Raw genomic sequence first — 27,664 nt, 5'->3', positions numbered from 1 at the left:
GGACGTCTCCGTGAAAAAGAAATCGCAGCAAGCAAAATTGAAAAAACAAAACAAAACACTTCCATCTCCAAGTCCTAGTCATACAACTGTGCCCTTTTGATGTTGTCAGTGTAGTAAATCAACAAGATTAAGTGGAAATTAAATGAAGTAGCTCTTTAATTAAATAACCAGTGATAAATGGCTGGAGCAATACACTCTAGACAGTGATTTATTTTTTAATAATTTTATGAAATAACTTAAAAATGTATAAATGTCTACAGGATTAAGTCATTGACAGGTGCAGGAAGACTTAATAGTATAATATGTTGTCAGAAAGCAACAAACAAAAAAAGACAGCTGGTCCACAAGCCATCAAATTTGCAAGGAAAATATTTTTATCTATGACTGCAATCACAGTTTACGTCTAAGTTGCAAAATTAAGTATTTTGGAATTAATTGCAATACTGAAAAAAAAAAAGAATCTTCGCATTGGGTTCTGCGAAGGCATCAGATGTTTGTTAAAGAGCATTTTGAACAAACAGCATCCTGAAGACCAGGGAACACATCAGACAGATCAATAACAAAGCAGGGTTGGGTTACATAACCAATAGTAAAAAAAAATAGGAAGAATATTGCACCACTGCAAAACCTAGCAAGATATATCTGTCCTCCTAAACTGACAGGCCAGGCACGGACTGAAATAATCAAAGAAGCAACATAGAGGTCCTTGGAGAAGCTCCACAGCTCCGGTTGGAATAATACGTTGCCAACTATTATTCATGCATTTCTCCAATTCTGCATTCATTGATGGGGGGCAAGAATAATTCAATTGTTGAAAGAAACCTATAAGAAATCCCACTTAAAGTTTACCACATGTTGGGGATAGAGCAAACATGTGGAATCGGTTGTTCTGGACAGATGAAACCACAATTGAATGCTGTGACATACATGCAAAGATCTCTGAGTGGCAGAAAACTGACGTCACTACGACCACAATGAACCACGTGGTAGCATGATGCTGTGGGTTTTTTTCCCCTTCAGCTGGCACTGGCAAGCTGGTCAGACTTGTTGGAAAGAATCATAGAGCTAAATCCTGGAAGAAAACCTGCTACAGACTGCAAGACTTAGTATTAGGTAACAGGTTCACCTGCCAGCAGGACAATAACCTTAAACATACAGACAGAGCTACAGTGGTTGGGTTTGCTTTGATTTAAACAGTATCTTAGTTTAGTTTAGTTTAGCCAGGTACACATTTCTGAAGCCAAAGCATGAGATAAATGTAAGAATGACTCTTCATCTGATTCGTATCTACTGGTCCTGTTCTCCTGTTCCTCATTTTCTGGGCTTACTGTTTTTCAAAGAGTTTCAGAAAATAGAAACAAATCCTCTGAGAACTATCAGAGACTCAGATTATCCCACTTGAAAGTTGGACTTGTTAACTTTCACCCACCGTACTGGTCCATTGAGCAATCTTAATTAAGTGGCTATTTGGTCCTTCCTTGTCATTTCCACTGGATCAGGGATATTATGTCTTTAATGCATCTGTAGAAGATCTGTTTTCACTATGAGACTAGAAAGTAAAATGGATATGGTGACTGTTTATGACAGTTTTTTACAACTCAAACAAAGCTCTCTCTGAGAATAAACCCTGGCCTCAATATGTTTTTTATTTGTTTCTTTCTCTGTTGTGATTATTAGTTCATTTAGTTATAAAAAATATATTCTTAAAAGACGTTGTCACATTTTATATGTTTTTTTCATTTTCTTGTTATTTCCATTGTTGTTGTTTAATTTAATTAAAAAAAAAAAAGACAGCTGAAAGATTGGAGCTACATAGACAATCCTTAGAGAACCTTGCAGTGAAGGCTGCAAAGGACTTGACTGTGGTGCAGGTTCACTTTCCACTGAGATAACTATTCACATGCAACCAGCTCCACAATGGAATGATTTTAGAGCAAAACATTCATATTGCGTTAGAATGACCCAGTCGGAGGCCAGACCTAAATTTAATTGGAAAATACTGGAGGATGTAAAAACTGATGTTTCCAGACTTTTTCCATCCAATCTGATTTAACTTTAGCCTTCCGAGTCTGTCTTATAAGAACTGATACATTTCTAATTACATAAGTGTACAGTTTTAATATCCATTACTTGTGTTTTTACTTAACGCAGAATCAAACAGTATGGCAACTGTTACTTCTCTGAACTTTTTTGTCTTATGTAATGCAGATTTGCATTACACAGGTTGCTGGTGAGAGGAGGTGAGCAGGCTCACTGTGTACACACTGACTAACATTGAAAAATGCGGTGTTTGCTCTTTGGCGATCTAAGGCTGACCGTGCGGACAGACAGACCGACGTTTTGGGAGAGGAGTGGGGAGGGGGGTGGCTTGGAGGAAAGCCGGGGACTGCCCATGATGGATGGGCGGAGCAGTAAGCATGCGCTGAGGTGGCAGGCTCTGGGCTGGTCCTGACGGGCTGGCTGGCTGCTGGGCTCCGGGCGGATGTCTGTGTGCGTCAGACGACGGTGGGGGAGAACTACCATCAACACGCAGCGTCTCCGAAGGAAAACACGCAGAGGAGACGCGGAGCGCTAAAAGAGAAAACCAACCGGGCTAACGTTGGCATCTGGAAAAGCACCGAGAAGGGAGACGATCCTCCCACATCCAGCCCCACACCCTGTCGCCAACCCGTCCCGTCTTTTTCCTCTCGACCACTTCGTGCCATCCCTCTGGTCCGACCACCCCATAGGAAACCCCCCATTAGACCAGCGTTGCCATTAAGCGATGCGCTTTGAATCTGGGAAGAAATCCTCTCTGCGCTTTTTGATGCATAGCACAACCAGTGCTCTTCATTTCCAGGCTATGGATTCGGGTGTTTACACTTTTCTGATGGGTTTCCAGCTGTAATATAACATGCAAAACATCACCCTGTCATTCCATAGATTGGCTGGAATTTAAACAACCGGCTGTCACACACGCCGGGGTGAGTTCTTATGTGATTTTTTTTCCCCTCAAGCTTGAAAACAACTCCGACAATGGTCTTAGTACAGACCGCCTCATTAAACACTTAGTAATAATCTCTAAAGACCTGTCAGCTGAATATTTCGATCCCACCGAAAAAAAAGCGGCAGAACTGACGAGGAGTTTGATCGTGTAAGGACTTCGGGAAGTTCTTGCTCCGGAGGAAAGGCGTGGATTGGACCGGAGACATCTCGGCCATATCCACGGCATTTTTGCTGTAAAGGTAAGCCAGGATCGACATTTTCCTGCATGTCACTTGTGCATGTTGCGTTCACTGTCTAGGCTGAGAAAAAGCACTGATTTAAACAGGGCAGTGACCTATTTTCCAGCACCGAAGTCCTTCCGCCGGGAGTGCTCCGCACTGTCACTTCCAAGGCCGGTGGTTGAGTCTCAGCCAGAGATATGTGCGCGTGTGTGTGTCATTGCCCTTTTCAACATTAGACCAACCTTTTTCCAGATGTAAACATCCTTGCCTTCCACCGGGACGCATGAGAGACGTTTTAAGAGCGGTGTCACAAATCCCGCCCTACATAGCCCATGGTGGAGCTCATCACTTACAGCCTGGCCAGATACAGGTTTCTGCAGAGCTCTCTGATGCTTGTCACAACATCTGATAAAGAGCTCAATGTCTGCAGATTCCTGGTTGTGATTTAAGCTTGTGATATATTGGTAAACAAAGTGTTACGGTCCAGGGATGTTGTCTGACATGCAGCTTTGCTGGAGCCATTTTCCATATTTCTTCTCAATTCTCAAACTTTGTTTCAAGTCATTTGGAGCCTGTAATGGGTTTTCTTACAGGATTGTCCTGTATTTAGCTTCAGTCAACCTCCTATAAACTCTGGCCAACTTCTTTAACCCAGAATGCAAAAAACATCCCCCACAGCATGATGCTGCCACTACCCGCTGAAATCTTGGCTGCATTTGGAAATAGATAGGGGGACCTAATTTAAGAAAAAATAACCTTGTAAATTGCTAAAATATAGAATATATACTTTATTTATTTATGTTTTTTCCATAAATTATATTATTAGCTACAGTTAGCAAACCTCATCTGTCTTTCCATTTTAAAGAAGGAGCTCAACTCCTTGATGTTCTTCCAAGATTAAAGTTTTGACTCACAAAGCAAATCAAACACACTTTTTTGCTACGCTACAAAAAGCAAAATACCAAAAAGTAAAACATTCTTAACATGTTATCTTGACCTTTTTGGCCTAATTACCATTGAATTTTTACTAAAGGTTATCATACCATGAGGCTCTCTACTGACTCAATCTTCATAATTGTATGACTGGGATCTCTTTATCATAGCTGTTCAGCTCAGTGCCAAGCTAGAGGAGGCAGTACAGGGGGCAAGGATGGGCACAGAAAGAGAAGCATAAATAAAGAGCTATTTTCATCCAATTAAGCAATTGCTCTGTTCCTACGCCTAATTGTGCAGCACACAGGGACTTATTTTACGATGGACCTTCTCCCAATTGGCTGCCTCTCATGGGTCTATTGTTCCTGGAGCTGCCAGGGGAGAGAGCCGAGCGCTGCCAAGGCAGACCTAACAAGGCAAGGGCCGAAGGGGAATCGGGTCTGATCATTAAAAAGGTCACAATGCACATCGGAGGCACATAGGAGGGGATCAGATGAAGAATGATTATAATATTTCCAAGGTGTGTGTTGGGTGTTTTTCATGCAGAGACATGTAGGCTCATGAGGTATCGGTGTACTGGGTCAGTCCTATAAAACAGAAGCTGTGAAAGAGATTCCACCCTCCTTATTGCAAGTCTTTCTTTTGTTTCATCCTGAAACCTTCCCTGAACTCATAACAGAGGAGATCCACACATCAACAGCCTGCTCTGGCCATTGTTTAGCCAATCAGATGATGAACAGTTCAGCTGCAGGTCAGCCTTAACATTCATCCAAGAGAAAGTCTGGGGTCAGACAGACAAACATCTATAACCACTGGTCACGAAGTGGACACTGCTCACTCTAAACTCTACTGATAATCCAGATGTCCATGAAGTTCCAGCTGTGCATCTCTGTCTACAATCAAGGATGCATGTGTGTATTTTAGCTTACAGCTTTAACTGATTAATATTTTCTTGCCCTCAGTACAGACTCAACCGTATGTTGACCAGGTCTCTGTCCAGTTCTTTCTATATACACCCTGCTAGGTGAATACTGGTTCTGCTGTGGGTCTATTCATGTTGAACAGAGAGTTATCTTCATGCAGATGCTCTGGAAGAGAATTGAATCACTCCACTTCATGTACTTGTGGATAAACGCTTTCCACCATGTCAGTCCCTGAAAATTAAAACCACGGGCATCGCTATCAACCCCCTTCTTTAATTTTCCATCCGCCTATAGCTTGCGCCCCTTGCTACCACTGTATGACATCATTCACTTGGGGTCCAAAACTGTAAAGGGGCTGAACAGCTGCTGTTGTTTTTTTGGATCGACAAAGGTGAACTCTCTGGGTAATTTCCTGCGTTAGAGAGCAAAAGGTGATCAGTAAAGAGAAGATGGGGAAACATCTAATACACTCCTGATCAGTACTTTAGGACCGGGGAAAAAGTATTCAAGTTTCACACTGCTGGATCACAACTGGGTCGAGTAAAGCTTCAAAATAAGGAAGAAACGGAGGAAGAGAAAAAAAATGAGTGGGAAACATTTCAGCTGAAAAAGAGCAAAAACTATCAACAAAACGGACCCAGTTAGTGGCTTCTTGTGGACAAGTGTTTCCAGGCAGCAGGAGAGATGTTATTGTGGTTTAACTGCAGTGTAGTCCTGTTGAACGATCCACTCCTCACCTCACAGATGGAGGAGTCAGTCAAGAAGAATGCTTCTCCACAACATCTGCACATAGGTAGCCATGACTTGATTCCTCCTTCACAACCTAAAGCTTTATTTTTATTGACGGAAGCTGCATCTTTATCGTGGCCCATAAAAACGTCTTCAGTCCTGTAATATCAGTAATGTTGGAAGCCATCAGGAAATTTCTCCCCAGCTCTTTCTCTTTTCTTTCTTGTTTTCATCTTTGGTGTTTCCTTGCAAATTTAAAACGGGGCATATTTGTGGTGTGGAAGATAAGTGTTTTCAAAGCAGATAGAGTTTTGTGGTTATTGGGCTGCAGGCAGCATCAGTAAGAATCGTACCGTGAGTTGAGGATCTGCCTCTGTCTTCAAGAACAGCACATTACATCCTCTAGTTCAGCACAAGTGAAATTCTTCTGCTTTACCACGTCACTTTTTTCAATCATAACCTCCAAGATCTTTTAAGAAGACATTAAGGAATGTTGTGAATGGCTCTGCCAGTGCATCTCAATTATCGTGTCACTTTCAAAAGCAAAAAACCTTTTTGCCTTTGCCATTAGAAGTCATAAAAATGTCATTGCCTGACAGAAAACAACAAGAAAGGCTGATTTATGGGCAGCTTTAGAGTTTTTAAGGCTAAAGTCTTTTGCTTAGATGATAAACAGCTTGTTTGGGATTTAATGCTGTTTTCAATTTGTCTATTTGTTTTGCCTGTTGCTCCAGTTTCTTCTTTTCGCCTTTTGAAGCTTAACGTAGAACCCGGTCCAATACTTGTTATTACTTCCTCAGGATTTATACTTTGACCCAGAGCCTACAAAGTTTTCACACAGAGCGCGTGTGAGTAGGCCTGTCACGATAACAAATTTTGCTGAGCGATTAATTGTCTCAAAAATTATTGCGATAAACGATAATGTTGTTTGAAGATCTTTTTACACTGAATTAATGGAAATGACATAATAATGCATGCGATTTCCTGCCAAAGATAGATACACATTATTTTCAAAAGAATACTTAAGACTGCAACTGATAAACAAAACAACCAAAAACAAAAATAAAATGGATTCTCAGTCTCCATTAACAAAAAATGTACTTGAATAAAAACTAAACAACATAAAGCCAAAGTGGAAATAAATACAACCAAAAGAGTGCAGATTATGAAGTCTGTATTCTATGTTGCCCTATAGCAATAATTAGGTTTAAATAGAGAAAATGAGCACATCCAACTACCTGATGCAATAGTTCACACAACACTGGGGTTTTTTTTGCCCAGATTTTCCCCTTACGACAATCTTAGAACTGGTTTTTCTAAGATTGTCGCTTGCGATTTCGTAACCGATCATCCTGTAGTGTGTGGTGTGTTACGGTAGATCATCGTGGCCGCTCCGATCTAAATCAGGGGTTTTCCCCGACTGGGAGAGTTAACACAGCCTGTTGAATTTGATAGGTAGCCAATCAGCTGTTCTTCGTTAACGTGACGTAAATAGGTTATAATGATTTTCATTCAGCCAGGACTGACAATAGCCACATGCATTGCAGGTATGTAAAGCATTGATTAATGCCCGGTTTTAAAATTAGTTAACTGGAATTGTAGCCATTATTTTGTGCCCATTGTTGGACACCACAAGGCAGGATCGAACCCGAACGAACCTTTATACCTAGGATTTCTGTCGGCTCATGTGTGGTCTCTCAGGTATTGAAAATGGACCGACAACTCTAATATCGTGTTGTGTGTGCTGGGCATTACACTAAGGATATGAGGAAGAGAGGGTCAGTGGAGAGCACCTGAGTTGAGCCTTTTTTCGTTCAGTGTCATCAACAGAAAGAGAAAAAGGCCGGAAGAGACGATAAAGCCGATAATTAAAATGAGGTCGATAGTTTTAATTTATCGTATGATTAATTGATTTATTGTTTATCGTGACAGGCCTACGTGTGAGTCCACAGCAGCATGTTTACCAGTCAATCAGAGCAGCTGTGGACATCACAATCGGTGAATGAGATGCTAACTTGTTCAAACTTCTGAAGCTACTTTGAGTGCTTGAATTCATACTGCAGCGGGGTGCCATAGCTGCTGCGGATTACGGTCAAGCTGAAAGGCAACTGAGCAGCAGGGGAGAGAGGATTATGGTGGTCAGTGAATGAGGCGGCATGCTGTGAAAACGAGGCACCTGATACACACTTGCATCAGGCTTCACAGGGATGCAGAGTGTGTTATTTTAGATTCCCCATGACAGAGCTGGATATCTTGTGATTGCACACGAAAACAGTTATTAATATTAAGATGAAAAGCTTTGCGACTGCAATGCAACTGTGGTTTGGTTAAATTCTGACTCTTGTATCCACATCACAATTCACTCCAAACTGTTTGACTTGAGTTTGCATTTCCAGATGATGTGAAGAGGTTTAAAGCTCAGTGTGTATTGCATGGAGTCACTATGCTTATGCCTGCTTTAAGGGCGTATTATTGACTTTGAATGAGATACCTGAACTGGTTTCTGTTGCTGCAGATTGCTAATTCATGCTTGCCGTTGCAAATAGAAACCTCAAGTTTGAGAGTGTCAGTGTGACTCAACTAAAATTCACCTGAAACGGAGCTGATTCAGACTGAATCAAAGGTAAAAGTGGATATGACTCTACAAGGCTCTTAATGTCATGTATTTTTCCATAAATGCTCTTATGTATCATTATTGTCACGTGCCACTGGAGTGACAGAGTCATCATTGGTGGGTTATGGGATGTGTTTGTGGGGCGATGGTCGGCTCCATGGACCCACACAGTAAAAATAGACAGAACGGATGCAGCGCAGAGCTTGACTCACGCTCACTTGGAAGCTGAAAGACACTAGTGCATACCTCCTTGTCGCCTGGCTGGCGTGGCTCACGCACCGTACATTTTTCTCCAGTTAAACTGTAACCACTAATCACCTCACCACCTCACTGTTTCCTCTCAGAGCAGACAGCTCCTGGGTCCCCATGGTGGGTCAAAAGGCTCCCTATAGGAAACAGCTCTTTCGCTTTAAATCACCTGTATTGAACATTGAAAACGAATGCTTCCTTCTTGCTCTTATAGCAGCAAAGATCAGGGATCAGTTCTTCAGCTTCAGGTCTGCTGGGCTGCATTTCCAAAATAAACACAGAGAACTCAGTGCTCGAGTCCAAATACCCCACCCAGCCTCTTCTCATTTTCTGTAAAGTGCCTTCTGCACTCCCAACTCAATGATTCCCTCGTGAGAGGATTTCAGCTTGCAAACCTCTTCAGACAATATGCAGAACATGTCTGGAACAACGTGCTCTTGAAGGGAAGCAGTTGAATAAAGAGGAAAAGAGGAAAATTAAGACATAAAAGCATAACTTTAGTGCGAAAGAGCTGACCAAGAAGAATGTTTCTGGTTAGTTTCTTGGACTATTCAGAGCTTTGCAAAAATGTTTATACCCCCTAAACCTTTTCAGCATTTGATTTGACATCATACCAAAAACAACATATAGTGGCTTGAAGAAGAATTCACAATCCTTTAATTTTTCATCTATTGTGTGGAATTATGTCCATATAATTTCATTTGATTTTGTGGAGGTTGCCTTTTAGCTACCTTTTACTACAACTACAGCTGAAAGTCTTCTGGGGTGTCTTCACCGGATGGTGAAGACATTTGAACATCAATTTTATAATCTTGATTCTCAATTGGATTTAGGTCTCAACTTTAAGTAGGTCATTTAACACATCAATATGCTTTAATCTAAGCTATTCCTTTGTACCTCTGGCTGTATATTTAGGGTGTTTTTCTTACTGGAACAAAAGTTTTCTTCCAAGATCATTATTTATTTAGCTCCACCTGTCTTCCCATCAAATATGAGCTCCATGAGCTCCAGCACCATCTTTCACCATGAAGACAGAGCACTCAGTGTTAGTTTTGCATGCATTCCAGAAAGTTTTAAAATTTTGGTCTCCTCTGACCAGAGCAACTTTCACATTTGTCCGTTCACCAACGCTTTTCGACAAAATCTGAGGCCTTTTCTGAGGCCACAGACAGCTGTGTTTACACTGAGATTAAAATACACACAGGTGGACTCTGTTTTCCAGGTGACTTCTGAAGGCAGTTGGCTGCACTTGACTTCATTTAAGGGTGTCAGTGCCAAGGGGCTTAGCATAAACGCATGCAAAACCTTTCTGATTCGTCTTTGTAAAGAAACTGCAAAAACCAGTTACATGCTACCCTGTGTCGCTCTATTAAACGACATGAAAAAGTCTACGTGGTAGGAATCCTCCACCACCAAGGCACTAAGTGACAGCAGGAGCAGATGTAGTTTTACTGATTTTATATGTCGTGAAGCTCGAGTCCAAAACTGCACATTCAGCAGAAACACAGCTGGTTTGTGTTATTTACTCGCTTGGTTAACTCCCTGGATTCTCTTGCATACCCTAAGTAGCTATTGGCAGTACAGTATGGCTAAGGTATGTATGTGCATGATTTCTTGTTTGAAGAGAAGAGAAAGAAGAGTCAGATGAAGAGGAGCTCTGTCTGTAAGCACGAGTGAGGAATTACTCACTGGAAGGCAGAGAAGGGGAGTGGGATTGATGGTGTTTTTTTTTTTTTTTTTAAGACAGGGGGATGACGGAGAGATGGGCGAGGTATTTTGGAGACTCAAATAAGGCTCAAGTCTGGGCCTGGGCCCTGGCTTTCTGTCTGGGCATATCCATTCCTGTCAGCTAGCTTCCAGACTTTGCCCCCTCCTTCTTCTGTCTTCTCCTTCATCCCCAATTCAGACTCCATCTCTCCACCTCTCTTTCACTCCTTTGAATTTTTCTTTTTCCATAAGCCCCCTCCCCCCCTTGCCCCCTGCCCTGTAGCAGCTTCACAAGCAACGGATAAATTATATAAGAGGTTGTCCATCCTATAGAAGCTGTAAAAGAGGGAGGAAGTTAAAAAAAAAAGAAAAGAAAAGCCTGGCCTGTGAGTGTTTACCTTCTCCGTGGTGGTTTGGATACGTTTCCAGCACTAATTTATTTCATATGTACTGACGTTTGCTTGAAAAGTAGCCTTATGTAATTTGGAAGCGTTTTAAGGTTGAGGTTGCATTTTGAGACGTGTTCTGGTTTAAGATGCTCTAAGAAGCAGCCTTACTGTTTTCATTTTGGTTGCTAAAGGTACAGTTGAAACCAGATATGTACATACACACTGTGTAATCTCTCTCTTTTTTTTCTTCTTCTCACTGTGACATTAATCTGACTAAGCGATTCCTCTTTTAGGTCAGTATAGATCACCTACATTATTTCTTGTTGCTGAAAGCCAGAACATTAAGAGACTCAGAAGTTTACTGACATTCAATTTATTACACCTTTATTAAAAACTCCAGATGATCTCTTGGCTGTGTAAGCTTCTGACTGGATCGGATCTGTTGAGGCATTTTAATTCAACACCTCAAACACATTGCTTCTTGTTTGACATAATGGACAAATCAAAGGAAAGAGAAGAGAGTTGTGGATCTCCATCCTGGATAAAACTTCCAGATGCCCAAAGGTGCCACATTCTTCAGCTCCAATAGTTATATGCAAACATAAACACCATGGGAATGTCCAGCAATTATACTGTTCAGGACGAAAACCTTTCTGGTGTCCCAGAGATTAACATGTTCTTGTGCAAAATAAGCACAACAGTGAAAGACCTTCAGAAGATGCTTTCAAAACAAGCTCAGGGACAAAGACCTTCATTATGAAGACATGTCCTGTAGACTGATTAATCTAACATTCATATATCTGTACAATCAGTATAAAAACCAAAGATCCTCATCCCCCCTGTGAAGTATAGTGATACCGTCATCATGTGTGCATGTTTTGCTGCATGAGGGACTGGTGCACTTCACAAAATAGATGACATCATAAAAAAGAGCTCTAATTGGAAACACTGAAGCAACATTTTAAGACATCTGTGAAAAAGTTCAAGCTTTAGCACAAGTAGATCAGCCAAGTGGGCAATGGTTGAAAGTATACCACCACTCTAGATGAAAAGTGTTTAGAGGCAATGAGATCAAGCCTTTGGAGTGGCCAATTGTAATTGTGAGAAGCTTGTTGACGTATAAGTAAAATATCCTGTCTAAGTCATACAATTTAAGAGGCAAGTCTACCAACTGCTAGTACTGCTTTGAAATTTGTGAATTTGAAGAAAAGTCATCAAAAAATATCACAGTTCCCAATTTTCTAGCCTATTCTATAAAACAGAACTATTTTTACCCAACTTGTGTAATTTAATGTCAACTGTAAATCAGCTTCAGTGCTGTCTGGTTGCTGTTACCCTAAGACTGTCCTTGTTTTAGTCCAAATTAATGACCTTAGGGCAACAGGGTCTGAATCATTTTGGGTAAAATATTCACACTCTCAAAGTTTCAAAGTTTTTCATTTCCTGTACGATTGTATTTATTGGGCTTTGATGTTTCACCAAGAGGAAACCAGGAATCAGCACCAGATTCTTCTGCTTGCTCATTTCCAGGAGATCACACAAATTGGAAGTGTCAACAAATTTAAATCAAGAATTTAAGTGGTGCTCCGTTTTGCAGCATTATGCTCAAACCATGTCTGTCGCCATCTCAACCGTCCCCCATCTGTCCCTTCGCATCTGTCTTGTCTCTGGTCTCTTTTTGCCGTTTCGCTCTCTTGGACGGAGCCACAAAAGATGAAAGCTGGAGGGTGGAGCATGGCACTTATAGAGGAGCCAGAATATAGGAATACAGCAAGGGGAAAAAAGAGAAGAGGGATAAAAACAAAGAGAAGAAAAAGAAAAAAGAGAAAGACGGCCTGACCTTGTTCCTTTGCCAATGGTGGAGGCGACAGTGGGCAGAGGGTTGTTCAGCGAAAACAACTGCTACGGTTAAGTCAGACAGACCTAATGAGGAAAAGACAACATGAGCTTTGTGCGTAAATGTGTGATCATATGAGACAGACATGGGGCTCAAACAAAGACAATCTGAGGGGCACACCCAAGTTTAAAGCAGCAGCAGGAATCTTGGCCTCATATCACTCACAAAAGCACACATCTCCTATGCTACTAATTGCTCTCTTCTGTTTTTGTATTTCTTCCTTTTCCTCCTTTCAAAATGCTTTAGTTTGGAGAGCTGAAGCGCTGCCCTGTTCCTCCTCCTCTGTGAGCACATGGACTCACATTATGATGCTGTTTCATTTTAGTATGTTGCAATTCTAACTTGTAACGCATTTTATGCACACAAAGTAGTGCATAATTGTGCTAGAGTTTCAGTTTAAAGCAGTATTGTTAGTCAGTTTTGGTTTTTGTTGTTGTAAGAATTAACTTCATTGATCATCGTTCACATAACTCTATGGTTCCATTAAGTAAGTCCTTTCGTAATGGAAGAAAGTAACAAAGTTCTTCAACAAACAATATAAATATAGGGCAATCGTGGAGTTTGAAACTGCATAACCTTTGAGACTCAAGCAGGGAGTCATCTTCCAGCAGAACAACAATTGTTAGCATTCAGTCAGAGTTACAATAACATGGTTTAGACACATTAGAATGGCCCAGTCAAAGGCCGGAAATAAAGTCAATTAAGAACATGTGGCAGGACTTAAAAATTGATGTTCAAAGATGCTCTCCATCTAGTCCTGCCTTTTTGGAGCTATTTCTCAAAGATGTGTTGCAAAAAAAAAACAAAAAACAACAAACCCCAAAGACTTGCAGCTAAAACTGGTTCTTCAAAGTTTTGACTCAAGGGTTCTGACTAAATGAATGCCACACATTTTAGATTTATGCTTTTAATTAAAATCCATGTTTTCCCTTTTCTTTCCACTTTGGAATATGATACCGTGTGTCTGTCGATCATCAACTTCTGAGAACAAAAATAAATTGCGACTGTTTGTGAATCAACAAAATATGAAAACATTTTGAACAAATGTGCTGGGTTCAAACCACAACCGCTCTGGAAGACTTCACAGGTGTCAGTCTCCAGCAGAGATCCGAGGTACAGGTATGGGTGGAGGTGCAGGAATTCACTGAAAATATTTGAACTTTGAATGAAGAGTTGAAAACTCTAAGCACATTATTTGTGTTTGAAAAGTTGAAAATGCTTGACTTTTTTTTTTGTTTTGTTTTTACTTAAATCTGACTTCTTAACAAGTTGGAGTGACAATCCAAAATCCACAGTGGAAAAGGCTGAAAAGTTTCAACTCTGCAGAGATGAGCTTCCCCACCTCACGCCTCGCTTTGGCCGCAGCCTCAGCCTCCCGGAGGCCGTGTTGCATAAAGGTGCAGCTGAGATCATATTACTGCAGCTATTGAATTAAAAAAAAAGACCCGCTTCCTTGAGATTTCCCTGTGCTCACTTGCTTTATTGAGTTGCAAGCGAAAGGAGAGCATCTCAGGTCGGCATGTCGGTGTGAAAGGGGTTTGTTTCTCATGCGTGTGGTGCCATAATATTCCCGTTCAGGAAATGACTGTGAGACAGACTTCGCCCCTCCCAAAGTTGGAGCGCAGCTACAGTATTCTGAACTAGCCTGAACTCCACAGAGTCAGTGCTGCAGGTTGGCTGAATCTGTTTAGATACAGTATTTACTGTGTTCTAAGGGCTGCAGAGGTGGTTTCATACACTGCAAGTTCACTAGCCATCATTTTTAAACCTATAAACTCTACTTAGGTGTTTGGGAGTGGTCTGTTGGGATTTTTTTTGTGTGTAGAGTGAGCCTGGTATTTCAAAGATTGAGGCAGGTGTCTGTGCTTTGCATTCCTGACCTGACTTAAAACTCATTTCTGCGTCTTTCAGTGGAGATCTCTTGCTATAAATCTGGCAAAGTGAGCTTGTACGTGCTTTGCATGTCGCAAACCATTTCAAATGAAACAGCTTAAGAAGATTTAGAGCCCTTTAAAGGTCTGCGATCTGCCGCTCAACATGTATCAAGCCCATTTTCTTCGATAAGGCCACTCTTTTAGTGAACACACCTCCGGCGTTAAAAGAATGTGGCGTACCTCTGTGTACGCACACTGTGCTAATACATGTTATTTGCCCAGCCCCAACAACGTAATGGGGAGAAAAGGACATTTTTTAATCAGACAGAGAGTGAGGGAGCAGCAGAGAGGTGTTACTTCCAAACTCCACTTTCAGCAATCCCAGTAAAACAGACACAGCTGGTTTGTGAGCTGAAGAGAGGACTGAGTGTCATGGTCTTAGACCTTTTGAAGCCTCCGATGGCATTTCGTCTGGTATTTTCCTTATATGGAGCCTCATATATTTTCCCATGAGCTCTGGCCAGCTTTCTTGCCGTAAAAGAAACTCTGCTCAGAATGATGCAGCCAGTACTATGCTTCAATATTTGGGGTGATGTGGCCACATCAACATGTCATTCAGTTTAGATTTTTGCTCCAAACAAAAAAATATATGCTTTTTTTAACTTGTATTATTTTTGCATTTTTCATTGGTACTCTAATTTTGAAATGCCTCTTGACTGATGTGCCATTCTCCCTCTTTTGGAAGTTCAAGAAAAGCTACTAACTTATTAACTTTTCAGATCCCACTAGTGATTTTTTTAGTTGACCAGCAACATTTCTAGATCAATTTTCTGGTGTTACTGGAAAATTTATGACACTCGAGAATCCATATTGTTTGTTCTTATTATTCTAAACAGGCATGTATTTTGCAGTTTCTGACAAGTTTTATTGGAATATAATAATAATAATAATAATATATTACTGTTACTTGCATTTCTTGAGGCAGTAATGCTAATGTGGTGTGAGTCAGCAGGAATGACAGTGATCAGTGTGGGAGTAGCGAAGAGCTGTCACTTCCGAAATCCAGTTCCAGCAATCCCAGCAAAACAGACACAGCTGGCCTGTGGGCTGATGAGAGGACCAAGAGCTGAGATGTTGTGCTATTTGATCATCGAGAGTCATGTTCTTTCCAAAGCTCCTTCCAGAACATTTAAAGCAATTTACAACAACCACACACACCATCCCGCTTGCACAAAACAAAGTCAGGTTTGCCAGACATTTACTTCTAAAGAAGCAGCACAAACTGTAAACTTTTTATGACGGTACTTTTTTGTCCAGATCTCCCACTATGAGCTCGCACAGCTTCAGACTCTCTTTTGCTCTTTCTCACACTGGCTGTGTTCCCTCTTTTCTCTCGCCTCCCATCTTTTCCCCTCCTGTTGCTTTCCTGCCGAGCGTGCTGTGGAAACGCCCCTGCTTGGCTGCCGAGCCAACTCCAGACCCTGAGATTGCACGCAGGAGTCGGTGGATTGCATCACTGCCTGCGGGGGGAGAGCCCACAGATTTTGATTGAGAGCGAGAGGAGGTTGGTGTGTAAGTGTGTCTGTGGAAAACAGACGGCAGCGATAGACGTGGTGGGAGTTTGTGAAGAAGAGGAAAAGAAGAGAGCAATAGAAGGGAATGGGAATATAGCCTGAGAAAGTGAAGAGGAAGTCAAGAGGGAGCAGAGATGAGGCAGATTGTTTTGGGGTTTTTTTTTACATGGAAGTGTGGGAGAACAGAGATGAAAGATGAGGAGTAAGGGTTGGAGGGATTGTGTTCACCGCTGGAGGTGGAGAGGCCCATCGGCGTTACAGGAGGTTAAAATAAAGCAGTTTGGGGATGGCTTCTCTTCTTCTTTCTTCTCTTACTCATGCTGCGCTAACTGCATCCTGCCGTTCGCCACCTTGTAAAATTGGGATGTTGTGAAACGCCCCGCGTTATTGTAACATTACTCACCGCTAATCTTCAAAGCCCTTGTAACCACTGTGCAAAGTGCTGCACACGTTGATGGATGGGATCATTCTCCTGTGGATGCTGTCCTGAAATGCCACATACTGTGTTGCGGAAGAAATTTTATTCCAAAAGTTGCTCTGTATCTAGCTTTCATCTGCTACGAAAAGCCATCCAATCAGCATGATGCTGCCACCACGCGTCGCTGTGTTAGTTTTTCTACCAAACATGGCATTTTAGATGTAGGCGAGTTTTTGTCTCACTTGACCTGAGAACATCCTTACACCAATTTTTTTTTCTTAAAGATTTTTGAATAAAATCGAAATAAAAAAGTTACATGGGCATGAATATTTTTGAGTGGCACTATAGATTTGGCTATTCCATGAAGACCATCTGATCAGACCAGAGAATGAAAAGACACGTGATCGCATGTCCTCTCAGTCTGCACTTGTGTTGGACAGCATGTTCACTATGAAGGGCCAGAGAGAGACAAGCAAATTAAGTGCAGCTAGGGGAGTTTTCCCCTGTGCAGCAGCGTTTTCCAGCTAAATTTGCCTTTTCTATAAATTTGTTCCGTCAAAGCATCTCGGAAGAATGTTTTATTGCAGAACTGATTTCTTTCTGATCATGTTCTCTCCTGAGAGCACAGTGTTCTTTTTCTAATGACCTGGCGAATAAAAGAAGCACAAAGATCAAAAAACTCTTGCCAAACCATCCATCCATCCATCCATCACTCAGGCCACCGCGTCGTGCCACATTTTTATGAACTGGGTGCTTTAAATGACTATGTAAAAATACACATAAAACCTAAAAAGAATATTTAATGATATAAAATAATGTTGTGTAAAATAATTCCTTACTGACTCAATCTGGGGCGTTTTAAGAAGACTGTGCTGCGTTTCATCTGTTTTCTAGAGTGTTTTTCTATTCAATAATTTCAAATTGACATTTTATTTTCATTTTATTAAATAGTATTAACATTCAACCCAAAATCTAAAATTTATGAAGTTTGTCAATCTGTCATGAAACTATGCAGTATCATAACAAATGTTATTTTTTCTTTCTTACTGACATACTGCTGGACCAATTCAACACGTCTTAAATGCAGTCAGCTGCATTAAGCATGCTCTCCTTCTTTCTCTTGCTGTGGTCTCCCTTTGACAACAAACCACAAGCGCGACCCGCCCTCCTTGTTCGGCTGCTCCCTCCCTCCTGGCACCTTCTCTCCTTCCCTGCCTTCTGCCTGGAATTCCTCCGTGTCTGAAAGCTCTGGCTGCAGGCCATCGGTAGCTCTCTCAGAAGCTTCCTGTTGCACTATTTTCTTACTTTACTAAACCTATCCCTCCCTTTTCTTCCCTTCTTTTACTCACTTTTTCTCCTTTTGATCCTTCTTTTGCCCCCATTTGCTCCATTTTGTGCTAATTTATTCCTGCTTTTCTTATAGAAAATCCTGAGAGAACTGGTGGCTGTTTTGGACTGCGCTAATGCAAATGTCTTTTCCTCTGTATTCCGGGGCTCCACAAACTGTTTTCCCTCAAAAGCCCTTCCCCGGGGGCTGCATGCATTCTGATATTACATAATACCGTCTAAGATTCAGTATGTTTGCAGCGGGGCTGAAAAAAGACGTTTGCAGGTTTAATTTAATGACAACAGTAGAAAACTTTAAAGTCCCGTTAAGTTTCTTAGAAAATGTACAAATGAGAAATAATCATTTAATGCTCTAGTAAAGTGACTAGGGCTAGATGCACACAGGAACAACCCACAATAGCCACAAATGTGAGTTTAAAAATTTAAGCAAAGAATACAAGAAAAAAAGAAAGAGAGAATGAGAGGCCCAGCGAAGGAGGAGTGGAAACTGAGGTTTCCTGTCTGAGGAGGAGGCTGAATAAGGATGACAAAAGCCCGAAAAAGAAACCTCTCAGCTGTCCGACTGTGTGTGTTTGTGTGTATGCTGGGTGATGCGTGAGAGATGAAAGATGTGGGTGGGTTCATGTACCAGCATAGGTGGGGTCCTTAGTGGCTATTACCTCAACTCACGTCAGTAATGACAGAAGAGGGATTAAAAGAGTGACCTCATACGGTTCTGATTTCTTCAGTTTCTCAATGTGAACATATTAATAATTCAGTATTAAAGTAACTCGCTTTGTTTTTTAATAGATTTCATTGATAGAGCAGAAGAGTTTTTGATCTGTTAAACCAGGACTATTCCAGAGATTTGTGCCTATTAGTGAGAAATGCTAACTCCATTTATTTACTCTAGGTCTGAATTAAACATGTGGATCCCAACCGTAAAAAGTCAGGGGTTGCAACGTACCCACGTCTCAGTCATTTATGACTTACCCAATCCTTGTACCTGTTGGATGGAAACACAAGAAGTTTTTCCTTTTTCCTTTTAAGTCTGTTAGTCTTATAAGTGCTGCTATTGACGACGGCGGCCATGTTTTTTTCACACATTTAACAGGGTTTAGGAAGAAAATGTTCTGCTCTGCGGTGATTCATGTCAAAGACTCAAGGGAGTTTCTCTGTTCACATCAGGCCCGTTTCCACTACAGAGACCTTTTCCAGGAACTAGGGCAGCTTTTTGGGTCCTGGCATAAAGGTTTGGAAATTTATTAAGTGGTAATAACTGCAGTGAAATGTGCTTGAAGCTCGATTATATTAATTCATTAATGAGGTGTCATTTCACTGATTTCTTGAAAAACTTCTAGTTTTTTCCCTCCATCACACCTTGAAATCCGTGACACTTTAGGGATTTACTGGGAGGAAGAAATCAGCCTAAGACGACTTTGTGTTTTTATAGTGTTGCTTGGATCAGTTGGCCTCAGTGCATGCGTGTGCATGTGTGTGAAAAGGAAAATGAGAGTGAGCGCACAAAGAGCCCTGGGGAGAGATGACTTACCTCCTACAGACCACCTCCCAGGGTCCCAGCAGGAGGGAGATTAAGTTACAGCCAACCTCAGAGGGGGCCGCACAAAATCTGTAGACATACACATTCTTTCACCCTCCTAAATACCGCTTGGAAAATAAAATATTGCACAATATGATTTTATACCCTGAAGCATAATCATCTTATGGTTGATAGCTATGTTCTCTAAAGCAGACTTGTCTGAAACCTAACCCTCCCTGTTCTGATCTCCTCAGATCAGATCAGGTGAAAGATCAGGCAGTCAGGGCCGGGTCAGCCTTGATCCGTGGGCTTTTAGCCCCAGAACACAGAGGTGTTGAAACACGCAGCCCTGCCTTTGACCTGATGCCCCTTCTATGCTGTCTCAGTCATTAACCCGCCCAACTTTCATCCATCTTTGACCCAAACTTACCCTCTAACACACACACACACACACACACACGGACTCAAGAGTCTTCAAAGGGACTTGTGTTTAGAATTCAGGACTCAGGTTGGAAAGATTTACACGAAGAGATAGATGATAACGCTCGCTAAGAAGACACACACAAACCTCCCTTTGAGGAATCTTCCTCCACCACTTCCTCCTCACCCTCATATATCCTCGCTGCGGCCCCTGCGATCTTCCCTCCTTTCCTCCCTCCCACTCAGCTGCTGTAGTCCGTGTTTACTCGGCGAGAGATTGAGAGAGGGCCCAGGGAGGGACAATGCTGCCTTTCAGAGACAGTGCCGACCCCACGGCTGAGCGAGGAAGTCTGCATGGGGGCCAGCCAACACCCCTTCCTCAAACTTCACAGCCACCCACAGCAAAGCTTTACACGCACACACATGCACATCCGCACACACACCCACTCATCTCACAAGCATGCACGGACAGAACGCCATAATCTTCCCTTGCCTGAATCACGCCCACTCTCTGCTGCACGGCCCTATTTGTTACACTCTTTCTTACAAGCCCCTTCTAAGTGGATGCTGTTTCAAAGATTTAGCCAAAATCCTGCAAGTCCAGTCCAAGATCAACACACACATCGAGTCACTTCCCAGTCAGACTGACTGAGGGTAGGAAGAGGTGAAATACAACCATGGGGACACTGGAGGCGTCTCCTCTGAGGATGACTGGGACTCACTAAGATAAGTTGAGTATAAATAATAATATTAAAGCTTATTAAGATGCTTTTAATGCATTCATCACATTTATAAAGTTATTTTCAGTTATAATTCCAAATTAATATGGGTTAATATTTGTTTGTTGCTATGTTCTACATGTTCCATAGCAAAATTCACACACTGCACATCAGTGTTGAATACAGCATCCTCACAGTGAAACGTAGAGGTGGCAGCACCATGCTGTTGGGATTCTTTTTATCAGAAGGAACAGGGAAGCAGCTTATTCCAAGGGAATTCTTGGAATAAGCCTTGCAGAATTCTTGAGACTGTGGTAAATATTCACCTTTGATAGCGGAATGGAAGGTTTAGATATAATCATATCCAGGTGTTCAAATGGCCCATCCCAAGTCCGGACGTAAATCCAATAGAAAAACTTGAAATGCTTTCAACTCAGATTGATTTTATCCAGCAAAAATCCTAGTCTGAACACTCGCAACTGTTGAAAAGTCAAACTAATACGACTCTTTGATACCTCTGTGCATAGGAGGTCAGTGTTTACGTTATCAAGCCTAAGTTTTCCATAAACTCACATGGAAAACTTTTATAATCAAGCAATTGCCAAGGATTTTGATTTCCAAAGAGATTTGAGACATTGTTCTAAATAAAACAATAAAATGAAACCTCAAAATTGCACAATCTGTAGACTTTTAGAAATAGTATATGCTACCAGGTCTCATATCCACAAAAGGCATGTAGCCAAAACATACAAACAAGTAATTCCCTGCACAATTTATGCAGAAGAAACTAATTGCATTCATCAGACCTGTCAAACCTCACCTTGATGTTCCTGTCTTCTGTTACAGCACAACAAATATCAGACTGTGTTCTCTCGTGACACATGCTCAGCTGAAAACGTGACAGGTTGTTTGTCTGTTTTTAACACATCACGCTATTTCTTGTGTTTTCATCTGGTAAAATTGATCCCAACTGTTGGTAACATAGTGTGCAAACATGAAGGCTATGCAATGTTTAGATTTTATCCTTGCGAAGAACACGAGTGTCTATTTTTGCTGTAAGATCAAACTGATAGCAGCATATTGCAGCTCTGTGTATATACACACTCTGCTTCCATGTTTGCACCCCCTCTGAGTGTATTATCATCCTCTTATCTTTGGCTGACGGGGGTCTCTGGACCCTCTTGCAATCCCCCCGTGTATGGATATGCATGTGCAAGCTCAGGCAATCGCTTATTGGGATGGTGAACCTGCTTACCTCCATGCTCCATGCCTCCCAGACACAAGGCCGTCGTCTCATGTGGCTCCCGGCCAGTTGCTCTCAAAGCCCACCATTCACGGCAAACTGTGGCCTGTATGAGTCTGCGTCAGCATTTGTGTGAAGGAGAGAGAAAGGACACATGAATTTGTGAAACTATGGCTTGATTAATTACTTCTGTGCATGGATGGATTTATTTGAGTGCCTGGCTAAGATGTGTATCAGGATGTAGGGCTGCACGCCTGTTTGTTGCTGTGTTGTGAAGAGGCTTTTGAGGAGATTTGTCCGTGTTTGTTTGGTGAGGTGGAGCAGTGAACCCTAAAGCATTGCCCTCTGAGGTTTCGGCTTTAAATCAGTATTACAGCACTAGTACAGCCTGGATGTGTTATGTAGAAAATCTCTGATGATGTTCAAGAACAGAATCACCTCTTTATGTTAAATCAGCGTGCCCTAAATAATGGGATTTATTGTTATGTATTCATATTTAATTAAAGTCTTATAAAAGTATTCTTACCTCTTGAAAATGCTCCCATTTTTGTCATGGTAAAGCCACAAATTTCACTGTGTTTTATAGGAATGTTATATGATAGAGCAACACAAAGACATAGAAACACTTTAATATTTGTTACAAATCAAAACTGGAAATGTTTGGCACATTTGATCTGACTTATTGTCGTGTCTGTTTGAATTTGATGTAAGTCTTTTACAAAACCACCTATTCTTTTTGGGATACATCTCTTTTTTTCTTTCCAAAACAACTCAAGCTAAGTCAGATTCAACAGACAGCATTTGTGATCATAGATTCATAAATTCTGCTTCCGATTATTAACTCGTTACTATCTCACATATTAACATACATTAATTGGGGTTTCTGTTCTGCTGGAAAGTGAACCCGGACATCAGTCTTAGTTTTTTCTTTCTCATTCGTTAACCCTCTATGGCATGGCGTTGCCCTCTGGCAACAAACCACATAGCTGTACCTCACATTGCTCCTTTATTTTATTTTTTGGGGGGCATGATTTTTGACATATTTTTGTCCAAAAAATAGTTCTTTTATGAATATAGTTTTTGTTTGATTTGTATTTCATTTCTCATAATCAGTGTAGACAATCTTGGTGTTCTAGACCAATGTTACCCTGAGGCAACAAACCCAAATCTGGTTCCAGGAGGTGTCAGAGTCCGATTTTATGATTGACATGTAATTAGGGACCACCAAGCTCCCAAAGAATGCAGGAAAATATTTCTTCCCCACAAAAATAAAAAGTCATGCCATAGAGGGTTAACAAGTTTCTTTCATGTGGTAGTGGCAGCATCATGGTGTGGGGCTGCTTTTGTTCAGAAGAGAAAGGGAAGCTGGTCAGAGTTGATGGGAAGAGTGTTTGAGCTAAAGAACAGCCTTCCCATAACATGATGCTGCCACCACTGTGTTTAACTGTAGAAATTGTGTGTTCAGGGTAATGTGCACCCCTGTTTACGTAGACCAAAAGGTTTCATTTTTCCACATTTTCAGTGAAGATTGTGATTCTAACATGATATAATGTGAAAAAGCACAAATTAACGTTATCAAGGAACTCTAAATGCCCTGCGGTTAAGGAAGAGGACAATTAAAGTCTCCAACAACAGCAAATCCTCGGGCTGGGTTCAGAGGTCAGTGTGCTTAGAGCAGGGAGGAGGTGAACTGAGCGGGTACAGCTGGAGCTGAAGGCCTGCGGCGTTGGTTGCGGGTCTCAAAGGTCCAAGTTGGAAGGTGCACAGGGGGGTGATAGGATGGGTTACGCTGGTGGAGGGCCTGATGCGACAGTGTGTAAAGGCCAGCAAACCGGCCACGGGGTGAGGTGAAAAAGGCCCAGCGGAGGGGCCGACCATCTGGATCGGATTGTAGAAATTCCTCAGGAAGAGTGTGAGAGTAAAGGTCAGGGTGGAAAAAGAGAAGGGGGTCACTGAGTCCTCATCGTGTGTGTATGTGTGTGTGTGTGTTTATTTTTCTTTCTCAGTGTTTCAGATTTTGATTGTGGTCGGTTTGCCATTGTTGGAGAGCGCTCCCTGCTTAGTGGGGTTGTGGAATGTGAGATACTTTTTAAACAAAGTTCATGTGGGAAAAGTTGCAGGTGTGAGAACCTGCCCTCTGCTGTCTGACGATCATAATCTTGAACTGTTGAATTTCTTTACATTAGTTACTAAGAGATTTGAAAATAGACTAATCTCCAAAAAGTCTTCATCCATTTTCTCTTGCTATAAACACAAACCCCACAAAGTGGCACACAAGTGGAAGGAAAATGACAGATGGTTTCCAAAGCTTTTCTTTTTTTTTTTTGCAAATAAAAAAGTGAAGTGAAGTGAATATAGCGTTGAAAGTGACTCCTTACCTCAATCCCTGTTTTTGCAGTTGAGAGGTCAGTGGGTTGCAGCCATGCTGTCGCTGGACGAGCCCCTGGACCTGAAACTACCTCGGAGGGCAAACGGGAAGGACAGGGGAACCCGCTCTCCTCTTCTCTCACCGCTGCATCCCAAGCGGGTTCGCCAGCTGCATATGACGGATGATGGGACAGCAATTATAGAGCCTGCTTCACCTGCATCTCCACACTCAGGTAGGTGGTAACCAGGCGATGCCAGAAGCAGACACACTGATGTTGGCTAGTTTATAAGCCGCTTCTGCACAAAACTGATGGAAACAACTAGCAGTGAAAAAAAGCTTAAATCGATATTTGGGCCAGACAACTTTGCAATAGTTTTTGTGAGTATTTTGTAATGCCCAACAACAACAGGGAGAAAGAAAAGTTCCGTGTGAGGAAAGGTGGTATTAACCTCATGCGGTGTCCTTCACGTTAAGTCTATTTAGTTTATGAGATCTTAAGCAAGAGGTGGGCAACTCTGAATCTCAAAGGCAGGTGTCTCTCCTGTTTTAATGGTTTTCCTGTTTCAACAACTGACATAAAAATACTTCCACAGATAATGTCAAAGGCTATTCCAGAACATGATCTCTCTTAATTCTCAAAAACTTTCCCAAAGGTTATTTCTTTGAGAATTAGCACTATCCGTCTTCGAAAAATTAAGAATGAACCGGTTTTTCTAGGATAGATTGGTCCTAATTTTATTAGTAATCATAAGTACTGCAGAAAAAAACTAGATTCAAGTGAAAAAAAAATATAACCTAGAGATAAAACCTTTATCCCTCTGAAACATGCCATATTTGAAATAGGATTGAACAGGACAAACTTTACAGAGATCACTGGTCATCTTCTGTGCCAGACTGAGCTCTGAATCCTGTCTGAAACTATTATGATAAATTTTCTGCAAACGGTAAAACCAACAAAGTGAAAATGTTATACACAGCGGGTTCTAATCTGTAGCTGGTGGTCAGGTTTACAAAAATGGTCGTCCTGTGAGTCCAGTGTCCCTGTAACAGATATCTCAAGAGTGACATCACTCCAACATGAGTGTACTTTCTCAGGTGTGCAGGTGGTCCCTTACGACCGGACTGACACCCCAACACCTCCTGCAGTGGACCTGAGCATGTCTCCCTCCTCCCGACACACCCCCAGCTCTCCAGAAATGAGCAACGGCAGTTACGTTCCCTCAGGCGTGAGTATGACATCCAAGTTCCTGCAAACACTTGGAGTGACAAAATGTGGAAACGATTCCACATTACTACAAATACAAACCACAAGCTTTCAACATCTAGTCGCATTATTCAGCCCGTAATCTGAAAATGGAAAGAGTATGGCACAGTGGAATGTTCTGTGTTGCTAATTCAAGTTCAACTCAAAATTCAAAAGTACTTTATTATTTATTTTATAGATCCTCTCTGTCCAATCTGACTGAGCTTGGACCATTTTGCAAAGATGTAATTACATCTAAAAATACTTGCAGTGGTAATTACAGATAATTTTCTTTTTACAAAGTATTGACTAATTATGCAAATTTGTTTTATGAAATACCCTGAAATGTTGTAATATAACAACTTGTGAGAAAGTTTAAGCAGTGTCAATATTGCAAAATTTTTAGGGCACTGTATGCCGTCCGCACTCAAAGTTTTACGCTCTCCTTCCATAGTCTGACTCAGGATGTTTGGGTCATCAAATCAGGGGCAACATCAAGTTGTGTCACACCGTCACAGGGGAATTCAATTATGCAAGGTTAGGGAGGCCTCTGTCCATGAGAGGGGAAGGAAAGCTCTTATCAAACGCGACTTGTGTCCCCAACAATTGCCTTTGTCTGTGAAACATGCACTCAGTGGCCCCATTGGCATGTTGTGTGCGGGGGTGGGCGTGCGTGGGGGTGTGTGTGTGTGTGTGTAATCAGATTTAAGACAAAACTACGGCCATGCAGACCTCATGCCGCCTAATTCAATTTTAGTGCAATTGAATTGAATTGCTAAGGCAGTTAAGCCACCACTCTGTATTTTACCTAACCCCCTGAGCCTACAGCTACATCCTTATTCCTAGATAAACCTCCATCACTCTCGCTTTCTTGCAGTTTCTCACACGTTTACCATAAGAAAAACACTCGCTTTCTTCTTGGAAAGAAAAACACAATTCCCTCCGCATTGGAAATGAGTGTGTGTGTGTGTGTGTTTCCAAGATTTTAGATGTTTAACTCGTTTCATTGAGATATCTGCTTTTTGCTTGAGCAAGTCTCCACTGCAGGTTACTCTCAGCGTGGGTAAGCCTGTTCATTAGCTCTCTGAGGCTCAGAGAGTCTCTCCACTCTTTAGGAGAGGTTTGAGATATAGTGGGGTTTGCAGCAGGACACTACTTGAAGAAAACGGAATGAGTTATAAGTTTAGTGGCTTTTTTAGCTTTTTAGTTTTATTGGCGATCAAGCCCGGATTACCTGGTTTTCAGCAAAGTATCCCCATGCTCCTCATAATGTGAAAAATATCTTAAATTAAGCTCACATAGGATTATCTCAAAATGGCAAATTTAGAAAAGTCCAACCATTTTTAATGTATAAAGTAACTGGTACCACACGTTTGGCAATAGAACAGTTTTTAGTCCTTGCCTTTAACATTTCACAAAGTAGCATAAAGGCAGGGATTTTTAACCAATCCTCTGCATACTTTCTCTGAGCTGCTCTGTGTTGATTTGGTTATTTGGTCAGTTGCACAAGCCTTACTGAGTCTTTTAGAGAATAAACAGCCCGCAGTATCATAGATCCTCCACCTTACTTAAGTGTGGGAATGACATTTCAACACCAAACACACTTGGAGTTTTTGTTGCAGAAAAGTTCAATCTTACCAGAAAATTCAGTTCTAGTTACTTAAAAAAAAACTTATCAGCATTTCTCTGTTTTCTTTTTTGTTTGTTTTTACTGTTCATCAGAATTCTCACATCTCGCAGGCGTTTCAGTTCTTTGTGCCAATTGGTCCTGGAGCAGGACTTCACCTGCCATCCTCTATGTTCATTGGCCAAACGAGTGACAAGCGGGCTTCTCCTGACCTTTCAGCGGATGAACAACTTGCATGTCACTGGAAAAAGGTAAACAAGAGTTGGAGTTTGATATTGAGAAACTTTTATCACCTCTTACGGTTTACAGAAAATGTTTTCCTTCCTTTAGTGCCACCTGCTCTTTGACTCGCTACAAGATCTTGTGGACCATGTCAACGACTTCCATGTGAAACCTGAGAAGGATTCTGGGTACTGCTGCCACTGGGAGGGCTGTGCTCGAAAAGGAAGAGGGTTTAATGCCAGGTGATGAAATCATTCGTTGGGGGCATATCAGATATTCTGTATTAAAACCAACATTTTACGTTTGTTTTTTGCTTGCAGGTACAAAATGCTCATTCACATACGCACTCACACCAATGAGAAACCACACCGCTGTCCCACCTGCAACAAGAGCTTCTCACGCCTGGAGAACCTCAAGATACACAACCGCTCGCATACAGGTCT

The 27,664-nt window shown here is 41.6% G+C and overlaps 1 protein-coding gene across 2 annotated transcripts in view; it reads left to right on the top strand.

The window, feature by feature from the left end:
• Positions 1-2,429: 2,429 nt before the first annotated feature.
• The window catches only part of glis2 (GLIS family zinc finger 2), a 30,974-nt gene continuing 5,739 nt past the window's right edge, over positions 2,430-27,664 (top strand). Inside the window, exons 1-6 of one of the 2 annotated variants that reach the window (XM_023349105.1) lie at positions 2,430-3,224; positions 24,160-24,361; positions 25,225-25,355; positions 27,113-27,250; positions 27,330-27,463; positions 27,542-27,660. In XM_023349105.1, the coding sequence (XP_023204873.1) occupies positions 24,184-24,361; positions 25,225-25,355; positions 27,113-27,250; positions 27,330-27,463; positions 27,542-27,660 (700 nt within the window). In that variant the 5' untranslated portion in view covers positions 2,430-3,224; positions 24,160-24,183. Of the gene's footprint in view, positions 3,225-24,159; positions 24,362-25,224; positions 25,356-27,094; positions 27,251-27,329; positions 27,464-27,541; positions 27,661-27,664 lie in introns of both variants that reach the window. The other variant, XM_005809282.2, reaches the window with a different exon arrangement.

This window comes from Xiphophorus maculatus, chromosome 16, assembly GCF_002775205.1.
Source record: "Xiphophorus maculatus strain JP 163 A chromosome 16, X_maculatus-5.0-male, whole genome shotgun sequence".
Lineage (NCBI taxonomy): Eukaryota > Metazoa > Chordata > Actinopteri > Cyprinodontiformes > Poeciliidae > Xiphophorus > Xiphophorus maculatus.
Note: the sequence above shows the minus strand (reverse complement) of the source record. Positions and strands in the feature narration are given on the sequence as shown.